This window comes from Sapajus apella, unplaced genomic scaffold (assembly GCF_009761245.1).
Source record: "Sapajus apella isolate SASKATOON/1434 unplaced genomic scaffold, GSC_monkey_1.0 scaffold126, whole genome shotgun sequence".
Classification (NCBI taxonomy): Eukaryota; Metazoa; Chordata; class Mammalia; order Primates; family Cebidae; genus Sapajus; species Sapajus apella.
In genome coordinates, this window is record NW_022437066.1 from 4,475,043 (window position 1) to 4,499,130 (window position 24,088).

Here is a 24,088-nt window from a genome sequence, read left to right on the forward strand (position 1 = left end):
AGGCGCTGTAAGAGGTGGGCACCGGACCAGAGGACTGGCTAAAACAAGGAGTGGGAAGATCCTTTCCATAAGCCACGCCCACCAGTGTGCCATGTCAGTTTACCATTGCCGTGGCAACACCCAGAAGTTACTGCCCCTTTTTCTAGAAATGTCTGCATAATCTGGCTCCTTAATTTACATATAATTAATAGTGAGTATAAATAGAACTGCAGCCCTGCCTTCCAGCTGCTCTTTTTGGGCACAGTGTCTGCTTCAAAAGAGCTGTACGCTGTGCTGTACACTCTGCCCACTGCTGCTTCAATAAAAAGCTGCTATCTAACACCGCCTGCTCCCTCTTGAATTCCTTCCTGGGTAAAGCCAAGGGCCAGTGGCTCACGCCTGTAATCACGGCACTTTGGGAGGCCAGGCGGGCGGATCACGAGTTCAAGAGATCGAGACCATCCTGGCCAACATGGTGAAACCCCATCTCTACTAAAAATACAAAAATTAGCTGGGCATGGTGGCGAGTGCCTGTAGTCCCAGGTACTCAGGAGGCTGAGGCAGGAGAATTGCCTGAACCCCGGAGGCGGAGGTTGCAGTGAGCCAAGATCACACCACTGCCCTCCAGCCTGGTGCCTGGCAACAGACAGAGACTCTGTCTCAAAAAAAAAAAAAAAAAAAAGCCAAGAACCCTCCCAGGCTAACCCCCAGTTTTAGGGCTCACCTGTGCTGCATCACAGCAGCAGAAGGAAACTATGCTCCCTCTGAGGGAGAAGGAGCCCTGCCTTGCCCCACACCCAGGAACCCTGCCTCGACCCTCCCAGGCTCAGAGGGATTGAAAAGGATTGGCTGGAGGTTGATGGGTAAGGAAGGTGGAAATTCACTTTTTACTTTAGAAATTACATACTGTTTGAATTTTTCCAACAATTGGGTATTGTTTTCATAATTAAAAAACTAAATAAATGAAAATAAACCCATCCCCCTAAATGGTTATAGGTAGGAGTGAAGGTTTGCCCACAAGAATGCATAATATTGGCTGGGTGTGGTGGCTCACACCTGTAATCCCAGCACTTTAGGAGGCCGAGGCGGGCGGATCACCTGAGGTCAGGAGTTCGAGACCAGCCTGGCCAACATGGTGAAACCCTGTCTCTATTTTAAAAAAAGAATGCATAATATTCACAACAGGAAAACGTGTTCAGACAACCTAGACACCCAAGAAGAAGGGACTGATCACATAAATTATGGTGCACACCTGAAAGAGACCTGGGCTAATGTTTGGGATGTATTATTACATAAAGAGCACGTCGATCCTGCACTCACCCTAGGAAGAAAAAAAATAGCAGGTAACAAAGGAATGCATAGCATAATCACAATTTTCCTTTAATTCAGGGAATCCAAACTAAATCCCAATTTTGCAAACAAAAAATTATGTGTGTGTATGTAAAGAAGACACTGAAATTAAATACAAAAAGTAAAGAGACATTATCTCTAAATGGTGGGATTTGAGATAATTTTTACAGCCTGCTTTTTCTTTACCTGAATTTTCTACAGAAGTATTTTCTACCTGCTAAATGTGTTTTGCTCATCTTTTGGGAAAAAAAGGTTTCTTTTAATCAAACAGTATCAGATTCCCCTGCCCTCACACCCTACCCTTCTGATTCTGCTGGGGTGAGGGGTACAGGCCCCTCTGGAGAACTCTGCAAAGACCCACTGCTTGCCAAGACCACCCCCACCCTGGGGGCCCAGGTCAGCTCCTTCCAGAGCCCTGGGACAGCTGGTGGGGCTGCATACCTGTGCCCAATCTCATGGGCAATGGTGACTCCCAGGTCGAAGCCGGTGTCCTCGGTAATGAGGCAGCTCCAGGTTGGGGAGCAGGCACCGCCCAGCTGGGTGACCCCCCGCACCTGCCGGTTACCATCAGGCAGCTCCAGGTCAAACCTCCGTGAGAGAAAACAGTCACTTGGGTGGTGCGAAGGCACGTGACTGCCCCGGGGTCACCTTTGCCGAGTGGAGAAGGCCAAGGGTGCAGCCTTCCCAGGCTGGCCGACCAGCACCCCATCAAAAAGCTCGGCTACCTGGTGATATAGAGGACCAGGTCAGCATGGCCAGGATCCATGTCATCCTTGGGGTTGATGGTCTGGCTCCACCCACATACGCTCAGCAGGGACGAGGTGAGGTTGGCTGTGATATTGGGGGCACCCTGCGGATCAACAGCAAAGCCTGCGTTTAGGACACCCCTACCAGGCACCGTGCTGACTGTGGTCGGCGCGTTTCTCAGTTAGTCCACATAAAACCCTATGACTAGCCCATGTTACAGGTGACACAGCTGAGGCTCAGAGAAGTAATCAGGCAGCCTGAGCTGAGTGCTGGGTGAGCTGGGAGGGCAGCTGGTCTGAACGCCCTTCTGTGACCCAGGCTGATTGGGGCACCCAGGAAGAGGTTAAAGCGGAAGGAGACGCGGTGACTTGGGTTTCACACTCCGTATGGAGTGCCAAGCTCCAACTCCATGCCTACCTCAGGCTCGGTCAGAATGACCATCTTCACCAGGTGTACTCGGAACTGAGCCCCCAGGGATGGGTCCCGCAGCAGTTCTGCCCCCTGTGAAAGGGCAAATGAGAGAGGTAACCCATCCGGTGGGCATTGCCAGCCCCAGGCAGTTGCTGATTTCCAGGGACCCCCGGGTGTGAAGGGCTGGAGGGGCTGCTCCATCAGCATGTGTGGGGTGCTGTGGGGACGCTTAAAGTGCCAGGCACTGTCAGCCGTGTCTCTAGTTCTCCTCAGCTCATGGCTCAGGAAGGCCAAATAACGCATGGAAAAGAAACTCCGAAGCAAGGGATGGGAGCACGGAGACAGTCACGGGTTGGATATTCCGGTCGAACGCTCCTCCTCTCAGCCCACATTCAGCCCAGGCTTTCCCGTCTCTGCTCCCTGCCCACAGCACATTCTCTTCCACCTGTTTGCTGAATCTGACCCATGTTCATGACTGGCAGGAGGGTCCCCTCCTCCCACCAGGAAACTTTCCTGGTCCCCTCTCAAGAAAGGCTCTCTCCTCCCTCTCCAGATGGGTGTGTCTGTCACAATGGTGACTGTGGCCAACCTGTATTGCACCAGCCCGTCCTCTAAATTAGGGTTGGGGCCAGGCATGGTGGCTCACACCTGTAATCCCAGCACTTTGGGAGGCCGAGGTGGGCAGATCACTTGAAGTCAGGAGTTCAAGACCAGCCTGGACAAACTGGTGAAACCCCATCTCTACTAAAAATACAAAAAAAAATTAGCCAGGCGTGGTGTCAGGCGCCTGTAATCCCAGCTACTCAGGAGGCTGAGGCAGGAGAATCGCTTGAACCTGGGAAGTGGAGGTTGCAGTGAGCCGAGATTGTGCCACTTCACTCTAGCCTGGGCTGAAAAAATGAAACCCTATCTCAGAAAAAAAAAAAAAAAAAAATTATTAGCTGGGTGTGGTGGCACCAGACTGTAATCCCAGCTACTCAGGAGCCTGAGGCAGGAGAATTGCTTGAACGCAGGAGGTGGAGGTTGCAGTGAGTCGAGATGGCGCCATTGCACTCCAGCCTGGGCAACACAGTGAGACTCCGTATCAAAAAAAAATAGGTGACCAGATCCAAGGCTGGGGGCAAAGTGGCACTAGGTACCCCACATACAGAGGGAGCTGCCTGCAGCTGGGAGCAGAAATGTACTTCAGGGCCAACTTACTGAGTGACGGCAGAGCAGTCCCCTCCTCTGGAGCAGACCAAGGGGACAGGAAAGGGACCTGGAGTTATCAGCTGAGGCTAATTTCCTATTTTGTTCCCCAAATCCAGTAAGAATTTTAAAACATTTTTTCAGTGAATGAATTGTGTAAGTTTCTTCTTATCATGCCCGACACCATTGTACACAGTTGACAGATGCAACCTGGTATTTTTAAAGGTATTAACTCCTCCAGGCCTTGCTGCCTAGCACACCGTCGTTTTTTGTGCCTTGTGTGTGTGCTCTAGCTGCATGGGGTCTGTTCAAACTGCCTTTGCTGGCTTGTTTGTCTTCCTTTATTTTTTTTTCTTTTGAGACGGAGTTTCACTCTTGCTGTCCCGGCTGGAGTGCAGTGGTGCAATCTTGGCTCACAGCAACCTCTGCCTCCCAGGTTCAAGCGATTCTCCTGCCTCAGCCTCCCAAGTAGCTTGGATTACAGGAGCCCACCACCATGCCCGGCTAATTTTGTATTTTTAGTAGAGACAGGGTTTCACCATGTTGGCCAGGCTGGTCTCAAACTCCTGACCTCAGCCGCCCTCCTCGGCCTCCCAAAGTGCTGGGATTATAGGCGTGAGCCAACGCACCCGGCCTTGTTTGCCTTTCTGAGATGGCGGTTAGGGGGTAGTGCTTCCCTGCCTACACTTCCCCAGCTTTCGAGTGACGGTAATTCGGGTGCTAGCAAGAAATGAAGGTTGGCATCTCCTTTGCCAGCTGTCTCTGTTTAGACTTCAGACTGGTGACCTGTCCTTGCCACTCTGAGTAGGGGATGACAGAACAGAGAGAGGGCAGGGTTGGGGTACAGAGGGCAGGGTCGGGATGCAGAGGGAAGGGTCGGGGTGCAGAGGGCAGGGTCGGGGTGCAGAGGGCAGGGTCGGGGTGCAGAGGGCAGGGTCGGGATGCAGAGGGAAGGGCTGGGGTGCAGGGGGCAGAGTGAGCAGCACACACACCCCCGTTTGCCAGGGTCGTGTTAGCTGAGCTTCCTGGGGGTCAAATGGATACTGGGGACGAGACCAGCCTTGAGGGTGGTCCCAGGTGAAGGGACTCGAGTAGGGAGAGGCTGCAGGGTGTGCGTCTGCTATGGAGCTGAGGGCGGTGTGGGACCTCACCCACCTCCACCCAGGGGAGGGAGAAGAGGAAGAGCCCGGAGCCATTCTACCTGAGTTTAACCCACAGTATTCAGACTACCAGAAACACCAGTCCACAGACATTGGTCACCAGCCCTGGCTGTGGGGGTCTGCAGGGTCCGGCGCCATCCCTGGAGGCCACTCCCACAGAGCACTCACGATGTTGAGGTTGGTGAGCACGTAGCGCTCCGTGTCCTCCTGGTGAGCCTGGAAGACATCGGGGCCCGCGGCCACCAGCAGCTCCAGATGTAGGATACCACCTGCAGCCCGCCTCTGCCTCTGCCTCTGCCTCTGGGAGCCGGGCAAAGGAGGGTGGCCTGGAGGGGCAAGGGACAGCAGAGGACGATGGTTCCAGAGAGCAAGTAGTGGCAAGCTAACAGGAGAGGATGCCCTCCCATTCCCTCGACCACTAGCCCATCTGCCTCTGGCCCCCATCAGCCATTAGTCAAGTCACCAATGGCCCTGTTGGGAAGGGGGCTGGCACCCGGAGAAGGTCACAGACACAGGCCTGTGGGCAGTGGGGACAGACCTTTATCATAAGGAAATCCATGGCCTTAGGAGGGAGCCTGAGCCAGAACCTATCTTGTTTCCCACAGAAGGAATAAATATTTACATCCACAGCCAGAAACCACAAGAGCTCCTGAAAATCAGCCAGCTCAGCAGAGGCCATGGGGCAGGACAGGCCAGCCAATCGGCGACCGTTCCCTTGTGATATTCAACAGAAGCTAGGGTGAGAACCCTAGCTTGGCCAAAACACCCAGACCAGCTTCTATCAACTTGGCAGGAAGTAACAGAGTTAATTAACAGGGGTGATGGCAGCTTCTCTGACCTTCTCCCACCAGATCCACCAAAAATCCCAGACCACTGATTCAGTGGTGAGATACCCCTTGAAAGTCCTGAGAAACTCCCCCGGGAGAGAAGACACCAGGACAAGTACCTTTTAAGGGAGCACCAGGGCTCGTGTAAGAGGACACGGTCTCTGGCTCCAGAGTCTGAAGACAACTCTGCAAGACAAAAGAAGATGGACGAGGCCGGGCGCAGTGGCTCACGCCTGTAACCCTGACGCTTTGGGAGACCGAGGTGGGAGGGTCACTTGAGTCCAGGAGTGTGAGACCAGTCAGGGCAACATAACAAGACCCCATGTCTTAAAAAAGAAAAAAAAAAGAGAGAGAGAGGTGGATGAAGAGGGAGACAGGAGGCAGGAGGTGGGTGAGGCCGACCAAGAAGGACAGGGGGAACCCAGAGACGGGAGAGGCGGAGAAGAGCCACCCACACAGTCTGGGACAAGCTAGTGTCTTTCTGTTCAGCTTTATCGGATGAGCAGGTGGAACTGAGACACCACTGCCTCTTCAGTGAGCACACGTCACCCCCCAAAACCCCAAGTGCGGACTCCCCTGCCCAGTGCAAACCCCGAAGCTGATAAAGTCAGCTGTTCGGCTCTCCCCTCGCCCCAGGTGACCTGCTTTCAGCACTCAGAGGCTCCCACAGTACCTGCGCTCCCGCAAATGATCGCACCTGCTGGAAATGCGAGGGTCCCCAGCAGCCCAGAAGAAAGCCACAGGCAAGGATTCCGGCCACACAGAGGGGAGGGCATCTCGCCCGGGGGTGATGCTGGCGCATCCTCAGGAGAGCCACCCTGCGGAGTGGAGCAGACTGAGAGGTGGCCTTGGTGGCTGGAAATCTGGTCGATGTGAGATGGGACAGGCCTGCTCGCTGGGCGGGACCATTACGCAGTGTTTACTCTTGGGAGCTTCCTGCCAGGGCAGGGGCTATGGCTGGGGTGGGCGGCCTGTTACTTTTCCTGCTGCAACCTGGGCCTTGCTCTAAGATGGTCCCAGTTCAGGGTACCCCGCAGCCCAGTCTTGTACCCCAGAAAGCTCTCCGAATGTGCATGCCCACTTTCTTAGAGGTCAGCTAAGCCATCTAGTCTGGAGGAGACGGAACACGACCAGAAACCTGCAGACAGGGGTTCAGGAGGAATGCTGGGACCTCGAGCTGGCTCTCTCTCCCGGGGTCCCCGCTCCCACCTGACAGATGAGAGGCCGTGCCAAAGGCACCGCAGTTCTGGCTCAACTCTCCGCCTACTCTGTGCCTGCGCCTGATGGGGAGAGTCGCAGAAGTGGGCTGATGGCACCGGAGCTCTGCATTCATTGTCACAAACTGCCTGGCAATCCCCTTCGCCTCCGGGAAGGCTCTCTTCACTTGCTCCACACCACTCTTTCACACGCCTCACACCCACACAGCCGCAGTAAGCAGATGACCAGCAGTGGTATTCACCTGTCTTTCCACCCCTCAACCTGCAGCCTCTCTCCTCCTCTGCAATCAGGGAGGACACAGCTGCCAGGCCCCGGCTCTGTATGCCCCCACCTCTCTCTTCCTGCGTCGTTAGTTTCTGCCCTTCTGCCAGAGCCATCATCCGTCCCTTCAGCCAACGAATGTTTCACTGAGCCCCTGCAACAGGCCAGGTGCTGTGCTAGACACCAGGAAGGCTGCCACAGCCAGGCAGACAGCAGCCTCGGCCTCTCACAGCTAAAATTCTAGGGAAGAGAGCCAGACAACAAAGTTGCTAGACAAACGCATGTTGTGTCTGTAGCACGTTCAAAGGTGGTAAGTGTTATGGAGAAAAGGACAGCAGGATAAAGGAACGGGGGGGGGGGGGGGGGGGGTGCCTTCAAGGAGGAAGGGGGGCGGCCCCTGGAGAAGGGGCATGCTGAGATGTGGGGAGCCTGGTAACTGGCTCACCTCATCAGCACATGACTCTGGCGTCTCCTTCTTGGTTTTTGTTTTTGAGACAGTCTTGCTCTGTCATCAAGTCTGAAGTGCAGCAGTGGCACAATCTCGGCTCACTCTAACCTCTGCCTTCCGTGTTCAAGCAATTCTTCTGCCTCAGCTGGTGGCTGGGATTACAGGTGCATGTCACCAGCCTGGCTAATTTTTCCCCTCCCTCCCTCCCTCCCTTCTTCCTTCCCTTCCTTCCTTCCTTTCTTTCTTTCTTCTTTTTCTTTTCTGCTCTTTCTTTCTTTCCCCTCCCTCCCTCCTTCCTTTCTCTTTTCTTTGTTTCCTTCTTTCTTTCTTTCCTTCCTTCCTTCTCTCTCTCTCTCTTTCTCTTTCTTTCTTGTTTTCCACTGGTTGCCCAGGCTGAAGTGCTATAGCACAATCTCAGCTCACCGCAACCTCCACCTCCCAGGTTCAAGCGATTCTCCTGCCTCAGCCTCCTGAGTAGATGGGATTACAGACATGCACCACCACGCCCGGCTAATTTTATATCTTTAGTAGAAACGGAGTTTCTCCATGTTGGTCAGGCTGGTCTCTAATTCCCGACCTCAGGTGATCCGCTCACCTTGGCCTCCCAAAGTGCTAGGGTTACAGGCATGAGCCACTGAGCCCAGCAATTTTCTATTCAGCAAGTGTGAAAGGACTTCGAACTTCACCCTGCTCCCCGAAGACATTTATTGAGATGATAAATGGCCACAACGAGTTGCTCAGACCAAAATCCTAGGAGCCAGCCTCATGTCACTTCCCTGTTACTCTGTGAACCTCTGCCTGTTACACACACACATCAAATCTATCCACTCCTGACAGGGCACGGTGGCTCACGCCTGTAATCCCAGCACTTTGGGAGGCTGAGGTGGATGGATCACTTGAGGTCAGGAGTTGGAGACAGCCCGGCCAACATGGCAAAAACCCGGGTCTACTAAAAATACGAAAATTAGTTGGGCGTGGTGGCATGCACCTGTAATCCCAGCTACTCGGGAGGCTGAGGCAGGAGAATCGCTTGGACTCAGTAGGCGGAGGTTGCGGTGAGCTGAGATTGTGCCTCTGCACTCCAACCACAGTGACAGAGCGACTCCGTCTGAAAAAAGACATCTGCCCACTCCCTCTTTTCACAGCTGGCATGTGTGCTACCCTCAGAATGGAGGTGTTCAGCTCTTCCTTCAACAGAGACCTTGCCATGCAGCTGAGAGGCACTGGTTCGCAGACAGCCCCTAATGCAGCATCGGGTGGTCTGTGGCCAACATTCAGGCCGAGACCACACTCTCCCACTGCCACACCCTGGCAGCGAGGGACGACGCTGAGGGGACACTTACGCCTGGATGCTTCTTTCCAGTGGAAGATTCCGCTAATGAGCAATCTTTGCCCCAGAACTCTCCATTGTGTTGGCCAAACCCTCATCAGCTCTGCAGTACAGGACAAGGCTCTCCCTGCCCACCCCTGCCTCTTCCCCGCCTTCCCCTCACCAGCATCAGATTGGCATCATGGTCTGAAGGCCCTCTCTGCCCATCCTTAACCTTCCCCTTTACCTCTTACAGGCCCCAGTTAATACTTTGCATGCCTAACTCTTGTGTGACTCCTTCCTGGAGTCTCAAACTGACACATCACCCTAATCTAAGCCGCACCGTGGCTGGCACAGGAATCTTAACAGTCTCATACCTGGTCTCCCTGCTAAGTGCTGGGATTACCGGCTTGAGCCACCGCGCCCGGCCACTTCAGTAATCTTTTGAAAACATAAATCAGATTGCATCACTCCCTAGCTTAAAAACAACAGCTTCCCTTTGCTCTTGGAATGAAATGTCTTTCCTGAAACCAACAAGGTTCTCAAATCTGTGGTCTGGCCCCTACCTGCCTCCATCTCCCACACTTTCCCCCTTGCTCACAGAATTTTAGCCACACCAGCCTTCTTTCCATTCCTCCAGTTCATCAAATGCCTTGCTGTTCCCTCTGACCCCCAGTCTGCACATTTAAGCTTCAGCTCGGACATTGCTTCCTCCAAGAGGCATCCTTCATGACCCTGTGTTGGCCTCCCATTTATGGTTGCCACATTTAGAAAATAAAAATCAGGACACCACGTTGAATTAGAATTTCAGATAAGTGACAAATAAATTTTAGCATAACTATGTCCCAAATATTGCAAATTTTGCATGAGATATGCTTATATCAAAAATTACATTCATCTAAAGCTCCTGTAGAACTGGGTGTCCTGTGTTTTGTCTGACAATTCCACTACCAGTCAATCTCTACAACATCTCATTTTATCGTCTTCATTGTAGTCCGTGCTATCCAAAATTATCTTGATTTATTCACTTATTATCTGTGTTTCCCTGTAGGCCCCTGTCAACCTAAAGGAAGAAACCGAGGCAAAATTAATATAAATAGATAGCTTATTTGAGCCATGGTTAAGGATTAGAGCCTAGGAGTCATAGACTGAAGTTGCCTTGAATATATGCTCTGAGTAGCATCATTTACAAGTGGGTTTTTATTATTTATTTTTTTGATATGGGGTCTCACTCTGTCGCCCAGGCTGGAGTGCAGTGTCATGATCATGGCTCACTGCAGCCTCTACCTCCCCAGTACGTGGAACCACAAGCATGTGCTGCTATGCCCAGCTAATTTATTTATTTATTTATTTGGTAGAGTCAGGTTGCGGGGTGGTCTCCCTACATTGCCCAGGCTGGTCTTGAACTCCTAGGCTCAAGCGATACTCCTGCTTCGGACTTCCAAAGTGCTGGGATTACAGGCATAAGCCACTGTCCCCAGCCACAAGTGGGTTTTTAAAGGGAAAAAAGTTAGGGGGCAGTTCCTAAATTGTTTACCAAGAATTTATATTGATTCATTAAAATAACATAAGCCATGTAGGGAGCCGACGTCGTTCTTTGTATCATAAATTCCACCCACAGGAAGATAATGGGTGAGGGTCATACTGTGCAACTTTTTGTGGTACCATTTTAGGAAATTTTTTAGCTGGTCTGGAAACCACAGGGAAGGAAAGAAAAATCTAAATGGCTTTAAACGTCGGTGCGGCTGGCGTGACTGAAGCCTCAGGCTCACCTCTCTGGGCCTGACACATTTTGCGGACCTCGCACTCAGGCTCGGCTGAACCCGTGTTCTTTCTCACTTCCCAGATTCAAACGGAAGCTTCAGGCTTGTGGAGGCCTCACCGGTGGTGGTTATCGAGGTATTGTCAGGACCAGGCATGGTGTGCTGGTGACTTAGTATCGTCGTTGTTATAAAAAATAATATGGGCCGGGCGCGGTGGCTCAAGCCTGTAATCCCAGCACTTTGGGAGGCCGAGGCGGGTGGATCACGAGGTCAAGAGATCGAGACCATCCTGGTCAACAGGGTGAAACCCCGTCTCTACTAAAAATACAGAAAATTAGCTGGGCATGGTGGTGTGTGCCTGTAATCCCAGCGACTCAGGAGGCTGAGGCAGGAGAATTGCCTGAACCCAGGAGGCGGAGGTTGCGGTGAGCCGAGATCGCGCCATTGCACTCCAGCCTGGGTAACAAGAGCGAAACTCCGTCTCAAAATAAATAAATAAATAAAAATAATAACAATGATTAATAATAATATGCACTCATTAGTATAATTATAACCCGTAGTGGCGTATTATTATCAGATCTTGCTGGAAGGCCTTTGCAGTCCTGTGGCTCCGGGAAAACCAGGCTGAGTGAACTGACGGGAACTCCTCCCGGTCCCTGCGCCTCAGTTTCCCCACTGTATATGGAAGACGAGCCGCTGTGGGGTTTAGCGTGGAGCAGCCCAAGGCGGGAAAGGCCGGGGAGTCCAGGACGCAGTCCAGAGACCGAGCCCGGGTCTTAACAGCCCAACCGCTCAGCGTCCCCACCCCCTGCTGCCCCGCCGGGTGCTACACCCACAGCGGTCCCCCAGTTCCCTTCCGGCGTCCGCACTTATTCCCGTCCCGGATCTCGGGGAGGTCCTGAGCTTGCCCCAGCCAAACCAGAGGTCACCGACCCAGGACGCCGCTCGCTAGGGCGGAGGCCCAGTTCCCGACCAGGCGAACTGCCCAGGCTGCACGGAACCGATGCGGTGGCCCGGTTTCCAGCCGGTTGCGGAGAGATGAGCACTTCCTTCCACGGACTGGAGCGTGCGCGCCGAGGCGTGCGGGACGCGTGCGGGGTCTCTTCCGGGGTCATTTCCCGGGCCGGGTGTGTCCCTGGTCTGGGCAGGCGCTGGTGTTGTGCGGGCGCCGGGCCGGGGAGGCCGAGGTCTTGGGTGGCTGCCGGCGCAGGCGCTGGACCGCAGCAGGATGGTGAAGGCGAAGGTCCCCACCTCCAAGCGCGCCCCGAGCAGCCCTGTGGCTAAGCCGGGTCCTGTGAAGACGCTCTCTCGGAAGAAAAACAAGAAGAAAAAAGGAGTTTGGAAAAGCAAGGCGCAGGAGGGAAGCAAGAGGCCGGGAAGCGGCCCGGGGGTTGTGGTGCGACCTCCAAAGGCACCAGAAGACTTCTCTCAAAACTGGAAGGCTCTGCAGGAGGTGAGGTTCGAGGGGGCCTGGGCGGAGCCGGGGGAGGCCCCGTGCGCTGCGCGGCGCAATCCCGCAGAACGCGACGGAGGGAAAGACTTGGGTGGCCCCAAAAAGGACCTGTGGAGGCACATTTGAATCGAAATCTTGTAAACAGCCTTTCACAAGAAAGGTGCCCTGTTGAGGGAGGTCTCGAACTTGTTGGCATGAAAGAAATTGATGAAAGAATTATTTCAAGCACAAAAAAGCAAAGATAAACTGCTGTACTTTTTGCTTAATGAACTAACTAGAACGGGTTTTACAGAGAGAGATTTAGCTTAAAAGCCAGACGAACCACCCAGGGACAGTGAAAAGAACACCCTGGTGGCCGGGCGGGGTGGCTCACACCTGTAATCTCAGCACTTTGGAAGGCCAAGCAGGGAGACCACCTGAGGTCAGGAGTGCAAGACCAGCCTGGCCAACGTGGTAAAACCCCGTCTTTACTACTAAAAAATTAGCCGGACGTGGTGATGCAAGCCTGTAGTCCCAGCTACTCGGGAGGCTGAGGCAGGAGAATCGCTTGAACCCGGGAGGAGGAGGTGCAGTGAGGAGAAAATGCACCACTGCATTCCAGCCTGGGTGACAGAGCAAGACTTCGTCTCAAAAAAAATAAAGAACACGTTGGCCTGTGTAGCAAGACAGGGAGCAGATCCCTGGGCAGACGTGAAAAGCAAATAGCAGACATATGATGGGGAGGGTTCCAGCAATACTTATGGTCTAGAAGTAAATACTAATTGAGCTCCTAAAATGTGCAGTCTGTCCTGTGTTCTCTTGCAAGCCCGACAATAACGCTGTGAAGTGGATACCTTTGTCATCTCTATTGTGCAGATGAGGATATGGGCCTGAAAAGGTTAAATAGATTATTTGACATGGCAGCTGGGAACCAGTCGGGCTGACTCTGGTTTTAAGGCTGTGTTGTACGTGCTGTCTCTCGAGTAGCTGGCACTTCTGTAGCGGTTGCTTGCTCCCTGCCAGACGGTTTCACGTGCATCATTCGTAGATTCTTACCATGTCCCTTGGAGTTAGCTACTGATAGAATCATAGCTCACTGCTGCCTGAACTCCTGGGCTCCAGAGATTCTCTTGCCTCAGCCTCCCGAGTAGCCCACACCTGTAGTCCCAGCATTTTGGGAGGCCCAGGCAGGAGGATCGCTTGAGCTCAGGAGTTCAAGACCAGCTTGGGCAACATGGTGAGAGTCTGTCTCTAAATAAAAATTAAAAGTAGTGTTTTTTTTGTTTGTTTGTTTGTTTGTTTGTTTTTTTAAGAAATGTGATCCCCAGTGTTGGAGATGGGGCCCTTGGGAGGTATTGGGTCATGAGGGCCAATCCCTCATGAATGACTTTATGCCCTCCCCTCAGTGATGAGTACATTCTCACTCTACTTGCTCATTCTGCTAGCTCTCTGCTGGGTGTAGTGGCTCACGCCTATAATCCCAGCACTTTGGGAGGCCAAGGCGGGCGGATCACAAGGTCAAGAGATCAAGACCATCCTGGCCAATATAGTGAAACCCCATCTCTACTAAAAACCACAAAAATTAGCTGGGCATGGTGGCGCACACCTGTAGTCCCAGCTACTTGGGAAGCTGAGGCAGGAGAATCGCTTGAACCCATGAGGCAGAGGTTGCAGTGACCCGGGATCGTGCCGCTGCACTCCAGCCTGGCAACAGAGCAAGACTCTGTCTCAGGAAAAAAAAAAAGTATGCGTTATAATAAGATAAGCAAAGAACAGCATCTCACCACAAGTGACTCAAGAGAATGAAAAAGCTTTTTCCAAACGTTTGAAAATGAATTTCAGTGATGTGGATGGGAATTGTATATATGTGATTGGTGTGTGTGTGTGTGTGTGTGTGTGTGTATACATACGTAAGTTTTTTCGATTTGCTGTCTGTAATTTCCAAATTCAAATGTAACATGTATTTTATTTTGGGTCCCAGTGGCTGCTGAAACAAAAATCTCAGGCCCCAGACAAGCCTCTTGTCATCTCTCAGATGAGTTCCAAAAAGAAGCCCAAAATTATCCAGCAAAACAAAAAAGAGACCTCGCCTCAGGTGAATGGAGAGGAGATGGTGGCAGGAAAAGACCCCAAGGCCAGCGGGGGCTCTGTTCCTTCAGGGTCCACGATGGACAGGAAGGCGCTGGCACCTCACACCAAGGCCAGCGGAGCAGAGCACAGTAAGACAGGAACCAAGGAAAGGACAAATGGCAACACTGGTCCAGAACGAGGGGACATCAAGCATAAGAAGCGGAAAGTTAAGGAGGCAGCCCCAGCCCCACCCACCGAGTAAGTGTGGTCAACCTCACCACTGAGACCGAGGCACAGCAACTTCACCAAGGCCCCTCTCCTTACGGAGGCTGGTGGCCTCACTGCATTCTCTGTCACCTTACCCTGATATCATCTGTTCCTTTGTTTCTTAGCTGTTCCTCATTTTCCCTAGAGTGTGGGCATGATAAGGCGGGGCCTGTTTCATAGCCACAGCTGCATCTTTTTTTTTTTTTTTTTTTGAGATGGAGTTTTGCTCTTGTTGCCCAGGCTGGAGTGCAATGGCGCGATCTCGGCTCACCGCAACCTCCGCCTCCTGGGTTCAGGCAATTCTCCTGCCTCAGCCTCCTGAGTAGCTGGGATTACAGGCACGCGCCACCATGCCCAGCTAATTTTTTGTATTTTTAGTAGAGACGGGGTTTCACCATGTTGACCAGGATGGTCTCGATCTCTTGACCTCGTGATCCACCCGCCTCGGCCTCCCAAAGTGCTGGGATTATAGGCGTGAGCCACCGCGCCCGGCCACAGCTGCATCTTGAAGCGTTGAATAGAGCTCAGCATTTAGTGGGTGCAAGTCTGCGTGTGAAGGAAAGTGTGCCGAACCCAGAAAGACTCGAGTGTGAGACCTGTCCCTGCTTTCTCACCAGTTGGGCGGTTTGGGGCAGGTTTCCGACATCCTCTGTGCCTGTTATAGTCATGGTGGCAGCACAAGGAGCTCGTGAGGTTGGCACTCTTGGCTCAGTGCCTGGCGATTACTCAAACCCTGTGATGGAGCCAGGAGTGGTGGCTGTTGCCTGTGGTCCCAGCTACTCGGGAGGCCAAGGTGGGAGGATCACTTGATCACCTAGGAGGTGGGGGCTGCAGTGAGCCATGATTGCACTGCTGCCTCCAGCCCAGGCGACAGAGTGAGACTCTCAAAAAAAACAAAAGGATAAGTCCCGTGCTGGCCACCCATGTGGGGTGGACCAGGAGTCAGTGGCCATGTCTGAATGGTTCAGCTGGAGGTGATGTGTTCGTGAGTCACAGCTGGCTTCGTGTCGCCTGGATGTTGAGGATACAGTCGCTGACAGCTGAGGAATGAGCTGTTTGGGGGCCTCCCTGCGTTGTGCTGGACAGGCTGTCTGGGAGAGAGAGTTCATCAAGGCGGGCCTGCTGCTCCCTCTTGAGGCTTATTGTCAAGTGCGGTGGACAGACTAGACTGCCATTGTTGCATGCATGTGGTCGGGATAAGTCCAGTGAGGAGAAGGTTTTGGGAGCATGGGACAAGTGGGGCCGGGAAGGGTTTTTCTAAGGAAATGACATTTAGCCTTAGCCCAAGAGACACACTCCGTAGCAGGTGTTCTGTACCTGTGTGAGCATCTGAGTGTGGAGGGCAGGGCGTTCTCTTTCCAGCTTACAGGCGTTGTGTCTGCCTGTGTTTCCTGTTTGATGATGAACCTGCTGCTTTCATAATTAAAATGTTAGCACTCATTACCTCTGGGTGGCGGGTTATATGTTTCTGTTTTATATTCTTTGCATTTGTCTGTGTCCCTAAATCTTGGGTCATGAGTGTATTTTCAAATTAAAAAGAAAAGAGATCAGGCTGGGCAGTGGTTCACACCTATAATCCCAGCTCTTTGGGAGGCTGAGGCGGGCGGATCACTTGCTCAGGAGTCCAGGACCAGCCTGGCCAACATGGCAAAATTCCATCTCTACTAAAAATAGAAAAAATTAGCCAGGCATGGTAGTGGGCGCCTGTAATCCCAGCTACTAGGGAGACTGAGGCAGGAGTATCTTGAACCTGGGAGGCGAAGGTTGCAGTGAGCCGAGATTGCACCACTGCACTCCAGGCTGGGTGACCCAGCGAGACTCCATCTCAAAAAAAAAAAAAAAAAAAAGGAAAATGCCAGGATGGTAAAAATAGTAGAAGCAGCAGGGCCAGCATCCAGGGCGTCTGGGGCTAGCCTGTGGGAGGGGCAGACTGTGCCCTCGCTCCACTCACCTGCACTGGCAGCGCCACAGCCCCACCCCACCAGTGGCACTAGAGTCTTCTGGTCATCACCCTGTCATCTTTGCCTTTTAGGGAAGACATCTGGTTTGACGACGTGGACCCGGTGGATATCGAAGCTGCCATAGGTCCAGAGGCAGCCAAGATAGCGAGGAAACGGCTGGGTCAGAGCAGCGGCAGTGGCAGCCTCAGCCTTGTGAAAGAGCAGGCCTTCGGCGGGTATGCGGGGTCGGGGAGCGGGGGCCGCCGCGGATGCTGAGGTGTAGCGGGTAGAGCTTCTTCAAGGAGGAGGAGACTTTCCCTGCCTCCAGGTGAATGGAGCAAGCACCTCCCAGCATCCTGCCAAGAACCAGGACCACACAGAGCTCAACTGTGGGTGCAAATGAGTGAGGGGCAGAGAGCTTTTCTCTGCCAACACTTAGTCCGTGGATCCCTGGGGCTCTGAAGTGGAGCCCTGGGTCCTGCTGTGTTTATTAAACTGGAGCCTTTGGTTACCCTTCAGCCTGACGAGAGCCTTAGCCTTGGACGTTGAGATGGTGGGCGTGGGCCCCAAGGGGGAGGAGAGCGTGGCCGCCCGTGTGTCCATCGTGAACCAGTACGGGAAGTGCGTTTATGACAAATACATCAAGCCGACCGAGCCCGTGACGGACTATAGGACAGCGGTCAGTGGGATTCGGCCTGAGAACCTCCAGCAGGGTACGTCATCTGCGGCTCAGGAGCTTAGAAAGGGTAGTAACTGGGTTCGTTTTCTCCCGTTTGTTCTCTTTTCTGTCTGGGACCACTCACTGGAGCTAGTTTCGATGCGTCTTGTCTTCTCCTGGGGTGATGGGCTTCAAAATACAAAAGGCATCCTTAGACGGCTTTTACGCTTCAGTGCCTCCTGTCCGCTGACCTCAAGACCAGGCTGGTAGCCAGGCACGGTGGAGGCTGAGGAGGGAGGATTGCTTGAGCCCAGGAGTTCAAGTCCAGCCCGGACAACACAGCGAGACCTCATGTCTACTATATATGTGTCTATTTTTTTGACACAGAGTTTCACTCTTGTTGCCCAGGCTGGAGTGCAATGGTCTGGTCTTGGCTCACCATAACCTCTGCCTTGTGGGTTCAAGCGATTCTCCTGCCTCAGCCTCCCCAGTAGCTGGGATTATAGGCATGTGCCACCACGTCCGGCTAATTTTGTATTAGTAGAGACAGGGTTCTCCATGGTGGTCAGGCTGGTCTTGAGCGCCCAACCTCTAGTGATTTGCCCACCTCAGCCTCCCAAAGTGCTGGAATTACAGGCATGAGCCACTGTGCCCAGCCTTTTAAAAATATTTTTAAAAATAGCTCCAGCTTCCCAGAGGTGACCAGGAGAGTTCTTGAATTGCTTTGTATTTCGTGGCAGTAGGGGTTGAGGTGGAGTGTGTTAGAGGCCCTGGAAGGAGGCCGGCAGGGGTGAAGAGTGGGATAGGAGGAAGGTGGTTGAAAGGGGGAAGATCATGGAATCTCACGGACCCTAGTGAGGATCTTGGGAATCCCTGGAAAGGTTATGAGCACTGAGAGGCCTGGTCTGGCTTAGGTTCTGGGAGGTTCCCTCTGGCCGTGGCATTGAGAGCAGACTATAGGGCCATGAGGGTGATACAATGCCAGATCCAGCTGGAGGCTGAGACTGTGTCTGGGATAAGAAGAGAGGGCGTTCCAGGGTGGCCTCAAGGCCGGGGACCTGGAGACTCTGGAGACCTTTAGGGATTGAGGCCGCGTGGTCTCTTTTCTGTGCCCTTCCAGTCTTTGCACACTGCCTTTGTCCGCTTCACTGATGCATGCAGCCACCAGGGTGGCCTTGCCACTCCTCGGAATGGTAGACTGGCCAGCCTCTCTCGGTCTGATTCCTGGGAAGGAAGCTGGTGCCTCTTGGCTGGGGCCACCCTTGGTCTAATCATCCCTGTTCGGGAGCAGAGTCATGAGGTGCAAGAGGGGTTGCAGGTGGGGTGGTCCCCAAAAGCAGGCAGGGCTGCCTCTGGAGCCCAGGGCTTCCCCGATGTTGTGGAGGCAGTCTTGTTTTTATTTCCATTTGGAAGACTGTCAGGCATAAGCCCTGATTTGCAATGATGATGTTGAATAGCAGAACTGCGCTGCCAGGCGGCTCTAGAAGTTTCTCAGTGCCGCTCAGCATATGCTCTCCACCACGAGCCGCCTTTGCAGACTGTGCGGAACGCTTTCTTCCTCTCCTCAGAGGTGGGCCTTGCAGCCACCCCTGCCAGGGGCCCACAGGGCACTTCTCCCGGGTGTACAGGGGGGTGGGTGTGGTGGCTTTGAGTCACCCCTCCATAGGTGGCATTGCAGGTCTGACCATTTGTCTTAGGTGTTACCAGGGGTGGGAGCAGTACCTCCTCAGAGAATGATGGTGATCTGTGTGTTGCAAAAAACCACTACTTTGTGTTGATTTTCCAGGAGAAGAGCTTGAAGTTGTTCAGAAGGAAGTGGCAGAGATGCTGAAGGGCAGAGTTCTAGTGGGGCACGCTCTACATAACGACCTAAAGGTACTGGGCTCCCTCCTGGGGACTCGGCCTGCACCCCCCTCAACCGTGTGTGTTACACTCATGGCCTTGTGCTGTCTGTGTTGTGGAGTTTTTAAAAAATGTTTGGGTTTGTGCCCTATGTTGGGAATACTTTAGTAATAACGTGAGATACCACGTGCCGAGTTCTTACTTGTTTTAGGAGCCATGCGAGGCTCTTGTTTTGAGAGCCACAAACGAAACTGGCATTCCCACCCTAACAAGAAATGACGGTGGCTGATAACCTCTTTCAACTAAAGGAAGGCCTAATGCCCAGTTGTCCCGTCTGTGACCAGGGCTCCCCCGCCTCGGGAAACCAGTTTCTCCTGGCAGATGCCCTGTGGCCCATGTTCAGGTTACGCCTGCCTGACCATCACCCTGGCCCTGGGAGCCAGCCTTCTTCCTGGCTTCCCCAGGAGAACCCCGCCTGGGGCAGACCCTGGTTCTTCAGATGCAAGCCGCAAATTCAGACACCACCACTGTGGGAAACAAGGTCAAAGACATGTACAGACCCTGGGCAGGGAAGGCGCTGTGGGTCGGGAGGGCAGCCCTCCATCCCTTGGTCTCCCGAGGCAGGAACAAAAAGTCAGGCAGAGAGAGCCCCCGTGGCAGCTGGCAGTGTATTCACAGGAGAAAGTTTAAAGGATGCAGTGGGAACAGTGGGGAGGCCAGTCTGCTAGACAGAAGAGACACTTCCAAAGTTTTCCCCTCTGCCCACCAGCTTGAGGCATTTGGGGGTGTGAGGAGCTTGAAGCCATTCAGAAGGAAGTGGCGGAGATGCTAATGCCCAGGGCAGCCTTTGCTGTGTTGCTCCAGAGATGTCTCGGGTTCGGTACGGATGCCGGGCGTTGCGGCACCGCAGAGACCTCTCGGTTTCGGTACCGATGCCGGGCGTTACGGCACCGCAGAGACCTCTCGGGTTCGGTACCGATGCCGGGCGTTACGGCACCGCAGAGACCTCTCGGGTTCGGTACCGATGCCGGGCGTTACGGCACCGCAGAGACCTCGGGTTCGGTACCAGCGCTAGAGGTGTTCACGCTTGTTTACGGAGGGTAAGACTGAGATGAGAACTACCCAGGCAATGTCCTCTTCTGTGTGCTTGTATTGTATCCCCTTAAAGACTGCCGCTGTGGTAACTTGTCCTTCCCTCCTAACTCTGGTTCCATCCCTGGTAACTTGTGCACCTCATGTTTAAGTCTTTCTTGAAGATGATGCTAAGGATCATGCACAGTGGCTCATGCCTGAAATCCCAGCTCTTTGGGAGGCTGAGGCTGGAGGATTGCTTGAGGCCAGGAGTTGGAGACCAGCCTGAGCAACACAGGGAGACTCCATCTCGATAAAAGCTTTTAAAATTAGCCAGGTGTGGTGGTGTGTGCCTGTAGTCCCAGCTGCTCAGGAGGCTGGGGTAGGAGGATCAGTTGAGCCCGGGAGGTGATGGCTGCAATGAGCCATGATTACCTCAGCACTGCAGCCCGGGTGACTGAGTGAGACCTTATCAAAACAAGGAAAAAAAAAAAAAAAAAAAGATTGCATGACCAGATTGCGAGATGAGCTGTTAAAAATGTGTTATTTCCAACTTCCTGATGTGCAGAAGCAACTCAAAATACAAGTATATAGGAATAAGTTGGCTGCTGGTTAATTGTTGACTGTATTTCTCCTACTTCCTTGATTTCAAGATTTTGTTTTTATTGCCTCTCTATTGGGCATCAGCTTACATCAGTGCGATAAATCTCCTTCTGGAGTTTATGTCAATGCCTCATTTCTGTGTGTGTGTGATGTACTTGGATTCCCTTGCAGGCCAGGCATGGTGGCTCACACCTGTAATCCCAGAACTTTGGGAGGCCACGACGGGTGAATCACCTCAGGTTATGAGTTCGAGACCAGCCTGGCCAACATGGTGAAACCCCATCTCTACTAAAAAATACAAAAGTTAGCTGGGCATGATGGCGCTTATAACTACCCAGGAGGCTGAGGCAGGAGAATCAAACCCAGGAGGCGGAGGTTGCAGTGAGCCAAGATCGAGCCATTGCGCCCCAGTCTGGGTGACAGAGCAAGACTCTGTCTCCAAAAAGAAAAAAAAGATGTTACTTGCAAAAAAAAAAGTGGGGTGTTCCGCTACAAACCAAAAATGAAAATAATGATCATCATATTTCCTTTTTCTAGGTACTATTTCTTGATCATCCAAAAAAGAAGATTCGGGACACACAGAAGTATAAACCTTTCAAGAGTCAAGTAAAGGTACTTAAAATGAGGGTGACTCAAGATACTGTGTTTCTGTTTTGCTGGCGACTTTACTGTCGTTTCTGGTCACTGGTGGCTGACTTACTGGTTAAAGGGCTTTTGTTGTTCCTTTTAACCTTTAAAACTAGAAGGAATCTTAAAAAATAGAGTTTTGCAGGCCGGGCGCGGTGGCTCAAGCCTGTAATCCCAGCACTTTGGGAGGCTGAGGCGGGTGGATCACGAGGTCAAGAGATCAAGACCATCCTGGTCAACATGGTGAAACCCCGTCTCTACTAAAAACTACAAAAAATTAGCTGGGCATGGTGGCACATGCCTGTAATCCCAGCTACTCAGGAGGCTGAGGCAGGAGAATTGCCTGAACCCAGGAGGCGGAGGTTGCGGTGAGCCGAGATGGCGCCATGGCACTCCAGCCTGGGTAACATGAGTGAAACTCCGTCTAAAAAAAAAAAAAAAAATAGTTTTGCTAGTTACTGGCCTTAAAAATGATTGCAGTGGAGGGTGAGTTATTTCCACTCTAACCTCTGAAACAGGGCCACCGACTGAGGAGTGTCTGCTCCAGATGGTGCCAAGAGCGGAGCCATCCTTTTTTTTTTTTTTTTTTTTTTTGAGACGGGGTCTTGCTCTGTCACCCACGCTGGAGGAGTGCAATGGCACGATCTCAGCTCACTGTAACCACTGCCTCCCAGGCTCAAGCAGTCCTCCCACCTTGGCCTCCCAAGTGTCTCAGACTACAGGCATATGCCACTACCCCTGGCTAATTTTTATATTTTTTTGTAGAGATAGGGTCGTGCTGTGTTGCCCTGGCTGGTCTCAAACTCCTGGCTCAAGTGATTCTCCCCTGGCCCGCTCCCTTTATTGGCTGATAGGGGTATATCACCAGCCCATCATGCTAAAAAAGAGGTTGCAGCTTGTAGCTGCCACCCTAAGTGTCATGAGCGCCTCTGCTGAGAAGCAAACTGTAGGTCACTTGGGTGGGGGTTCAGTAGCCAACCCCTCCCTGGTTGGTGGGGTGACCCTGTGTGGGCAGAGACTGCAGAGACCCCCACACGCCTCCTCCCCCTTTGCAGAGTGGAAGGCCGTCTCTGAGACTACTTTCAGAGAAGATCCTTGGGATCCGGATCCAGCAGGCGGAGCACTGTTCGGTGAGTGTGTCCTGGGGAGTCCTCGGGGTTTGGGGCCATTTCTCACCTGGAACCAGGTGCGAGCCACCTGACGCAGACATGGGGGAGGTGGGGCCTGGGCACATACTTTTCCTACAAGGCTATTGGTCCCCAAAAAAATTGGCAGAGCAGAGATGGATTTTTGATCAAATTCTGAATGTGCACATTTAACGAATTAACACTTAACACAAAAGAACTACCACATTCTCGTTATTTGGAGAAAAAGTCGCCACATAATTACAAGGCTCCCCCGACCCTGACCCCGACCCCATCCTGCCCTGACTAGTCCTGCCAGCAGCTGGCTCTGCCGCGGTGGAGCAGTCGCCACCTGCAGCGTGGCCTCAGCCTTTGGACCCTTTTTGCCTGTCTGCTTGGTCCTTGTGCCCCTGTGCCCAGCACCGAGCCTGCCATCACCCTGCATTCAGAAACCTAAAAAGGCAGCGTGTTTGTTGCTTCTCCTCTTGGGGTTTCCCTTTCTTCTGGGAGGAGCGTCTGAGTCACAGAAGTGTGGAGACCATCAGGTCATTGCTCTCTCTGCTGCCTGCGTGTCCTCCCTCCCCATCCTGGTGACATCTGGCAGCCAGGTCCATGTCTCACTCAGCACCTCCCTAGCAGAGTGGCTGGGCTTGGTCATTGCAGAGCTGACTGTGGCTGTGCCTTGTCACCTGCTGGGATGTTTTCTTGTCTAGATTCAGGATGCCCAGGCAGCAATGAGACTGTACATCATGGTGAAGAAGGAGTGGGAGAGCATGGCCCGAGACAGGCATCCCCTGCTGACTGCTCCAGACCACTGCAGTGACGACGCCTAGCAGCCCTGCCCTCTGCTGCTTCCGCCCTCCTACAGAGGCAGTGTGACCAGTCACAGGGACGGATCACATCTCCCCAGAGTGGCAACTTCAGAATCATGGCAGAGGGGCGTGGTGTGGGTGCTGCTGAGAGCATACTCCTCCCTCTTGACTTTGTGGTCTGAGACCTGGTCTTACTGTCCATGTGTGTTTGGGGCCAGATGGTAGAAGCCAGGATGTGGGCCGCAGGGACTGCTGTGGGCACACCTGGCCACCCTTTACTGACTGCTGACCCCAAGGGCGAGGCAGGGATGGGACGTGTGGGCCGCCAGCCTGTATTATGCTGGCACCACGCATCTTTGGTGACTCATCCCGGGTGCTCAGCACCTTCCTCTTGGGGAGCCACATTTCCTCCTTTGTCTTAGGGGACGTAACGAGATCTGCCGGACTTGAGGAAGCCAGCGCAGGTGTCTGCAGTCAGCTCCTGAGATACAGCTGGCCAGTACAGCAGTTGTCACATCAGGGGTGTCCTGTGGCCATTTGAACTTTGAGCCTTTGTCTAAATTGGCCCAGGGTTGGCTGGCAGGTCACCCAGCAGAGGTTTCTCCCCATGGCACAAGGACATGCGGCTCCATCGCCGGGGCACGGTGACCATGGTTGTTCTTGGAGGCCAGCAGATACCCTGACTGTGGGCTGTTTCAGCTGGAGAAGCTAGGTGGCGCAGCCGGTGGCTTTCTTGGCTAGGCTCCAGTTAGAGGCTCCCCAGGAACTAGAGTCAGGAACAACCAGTGGCACTGACAAGGAGATGGAGTCCAAGGCATTACTGGGGCACCTGACAGCAGGACAGAAAAGGTGCAGACACGCCGTGGATGTAATTTAAAATAAACGCAGATGTTTACTTTGAATGGAGCCTGTGGAGACTCAGTGTCATCTGTCATCTAGAATGGTCTGGAAAGACTGCTGTGTCCGGACTGCTGCCCCCTG

General features: G+C 53.0%; 2 protein-coding genes across 4 annotated transcripts in view; one reads left to right on the forward strand and one right to left on the reverse strand.

The window, feature by feature from the left end:
* Nucleotides 1–7,174, reverse strand: part of ADAMTS13 (ADAM metallopeptidase with thrombospondin type 1 motif 13) — a 36,548-nt gene extending 29,374 nt beyond the window's left edge. The window contains exons 1-6 of the mRNA XM_032261991.1: nt 6,360–7,174; nt 5,782–5,848; nt 5,004–5,161; nt 2,494–2,577; nt 2,055–2,179; nt 1,771–1,917 (exon numbers count right to left, since the gene is read on the reverse strand). Coding sequence (XP_032117882.1) covers nt 1,771–1,917; nt 2,055–2,179; nt 2,494–2,577; nt 5,004–5,161; nt 5,782–5,848; nt 6,360–6,464 — 686 coding nt within the window. The 5' untranslated portion in view covers nt 6,465–7,174. The remainder of the gene's footprint in view (nt 1–1,770; nt 1,918–2,054; nt 2,180–2,493; nt 2,578–5,003; nt 5,162–5,781; nt 5,849–6,359) is intronic.
* Nucleotides 1–24,013, forward strand: REXO4 (REX4 homolog, 3'-5' exonuclease). Of its 3 annotated transcripts, none has more exons than XM_032261995.1 (8): nt 1–14; nt 14,075–14,421; nt 16,463–16,606; nt 16,890–17,083; nt 18,815–18,903; nt 21,082–21,156; nt 22,227–22,301; nt 23,009–24,013. In XM_032261995.1, exons 2-8 carry the CDS (start codon nt 14,129–14,131, stop codon nt 23,126–23,128), a joined length of 990 nt encoding a protein of 329 aa, XP_032117886.1. In that variant the 5' UTR covers nt 1–14; nt 14,075–14,128; the 3' UTR covers nt 23,129–24,013. The 3 variants fall into 3 exon arrangements, with proteins under 3 accessions (XP_032117886.1, XP_032117885.1, XP_032117887.1); XM_032261994.1 differs by lacking the exon at nt 1–14 and adding an exon at nt 11,658–12,114; XM_032261996.1 differs by lacking the exons at nt 1–14; nt 16,463–16,606; nt 16,890–17,083 and adding an exon at nt 11,760–12,114 and having other exon boundaries at nt 14,253–14,421.
* The last annotated feature ends 75 nt before the right edge of the window (nt 24,014–24,088 follow it).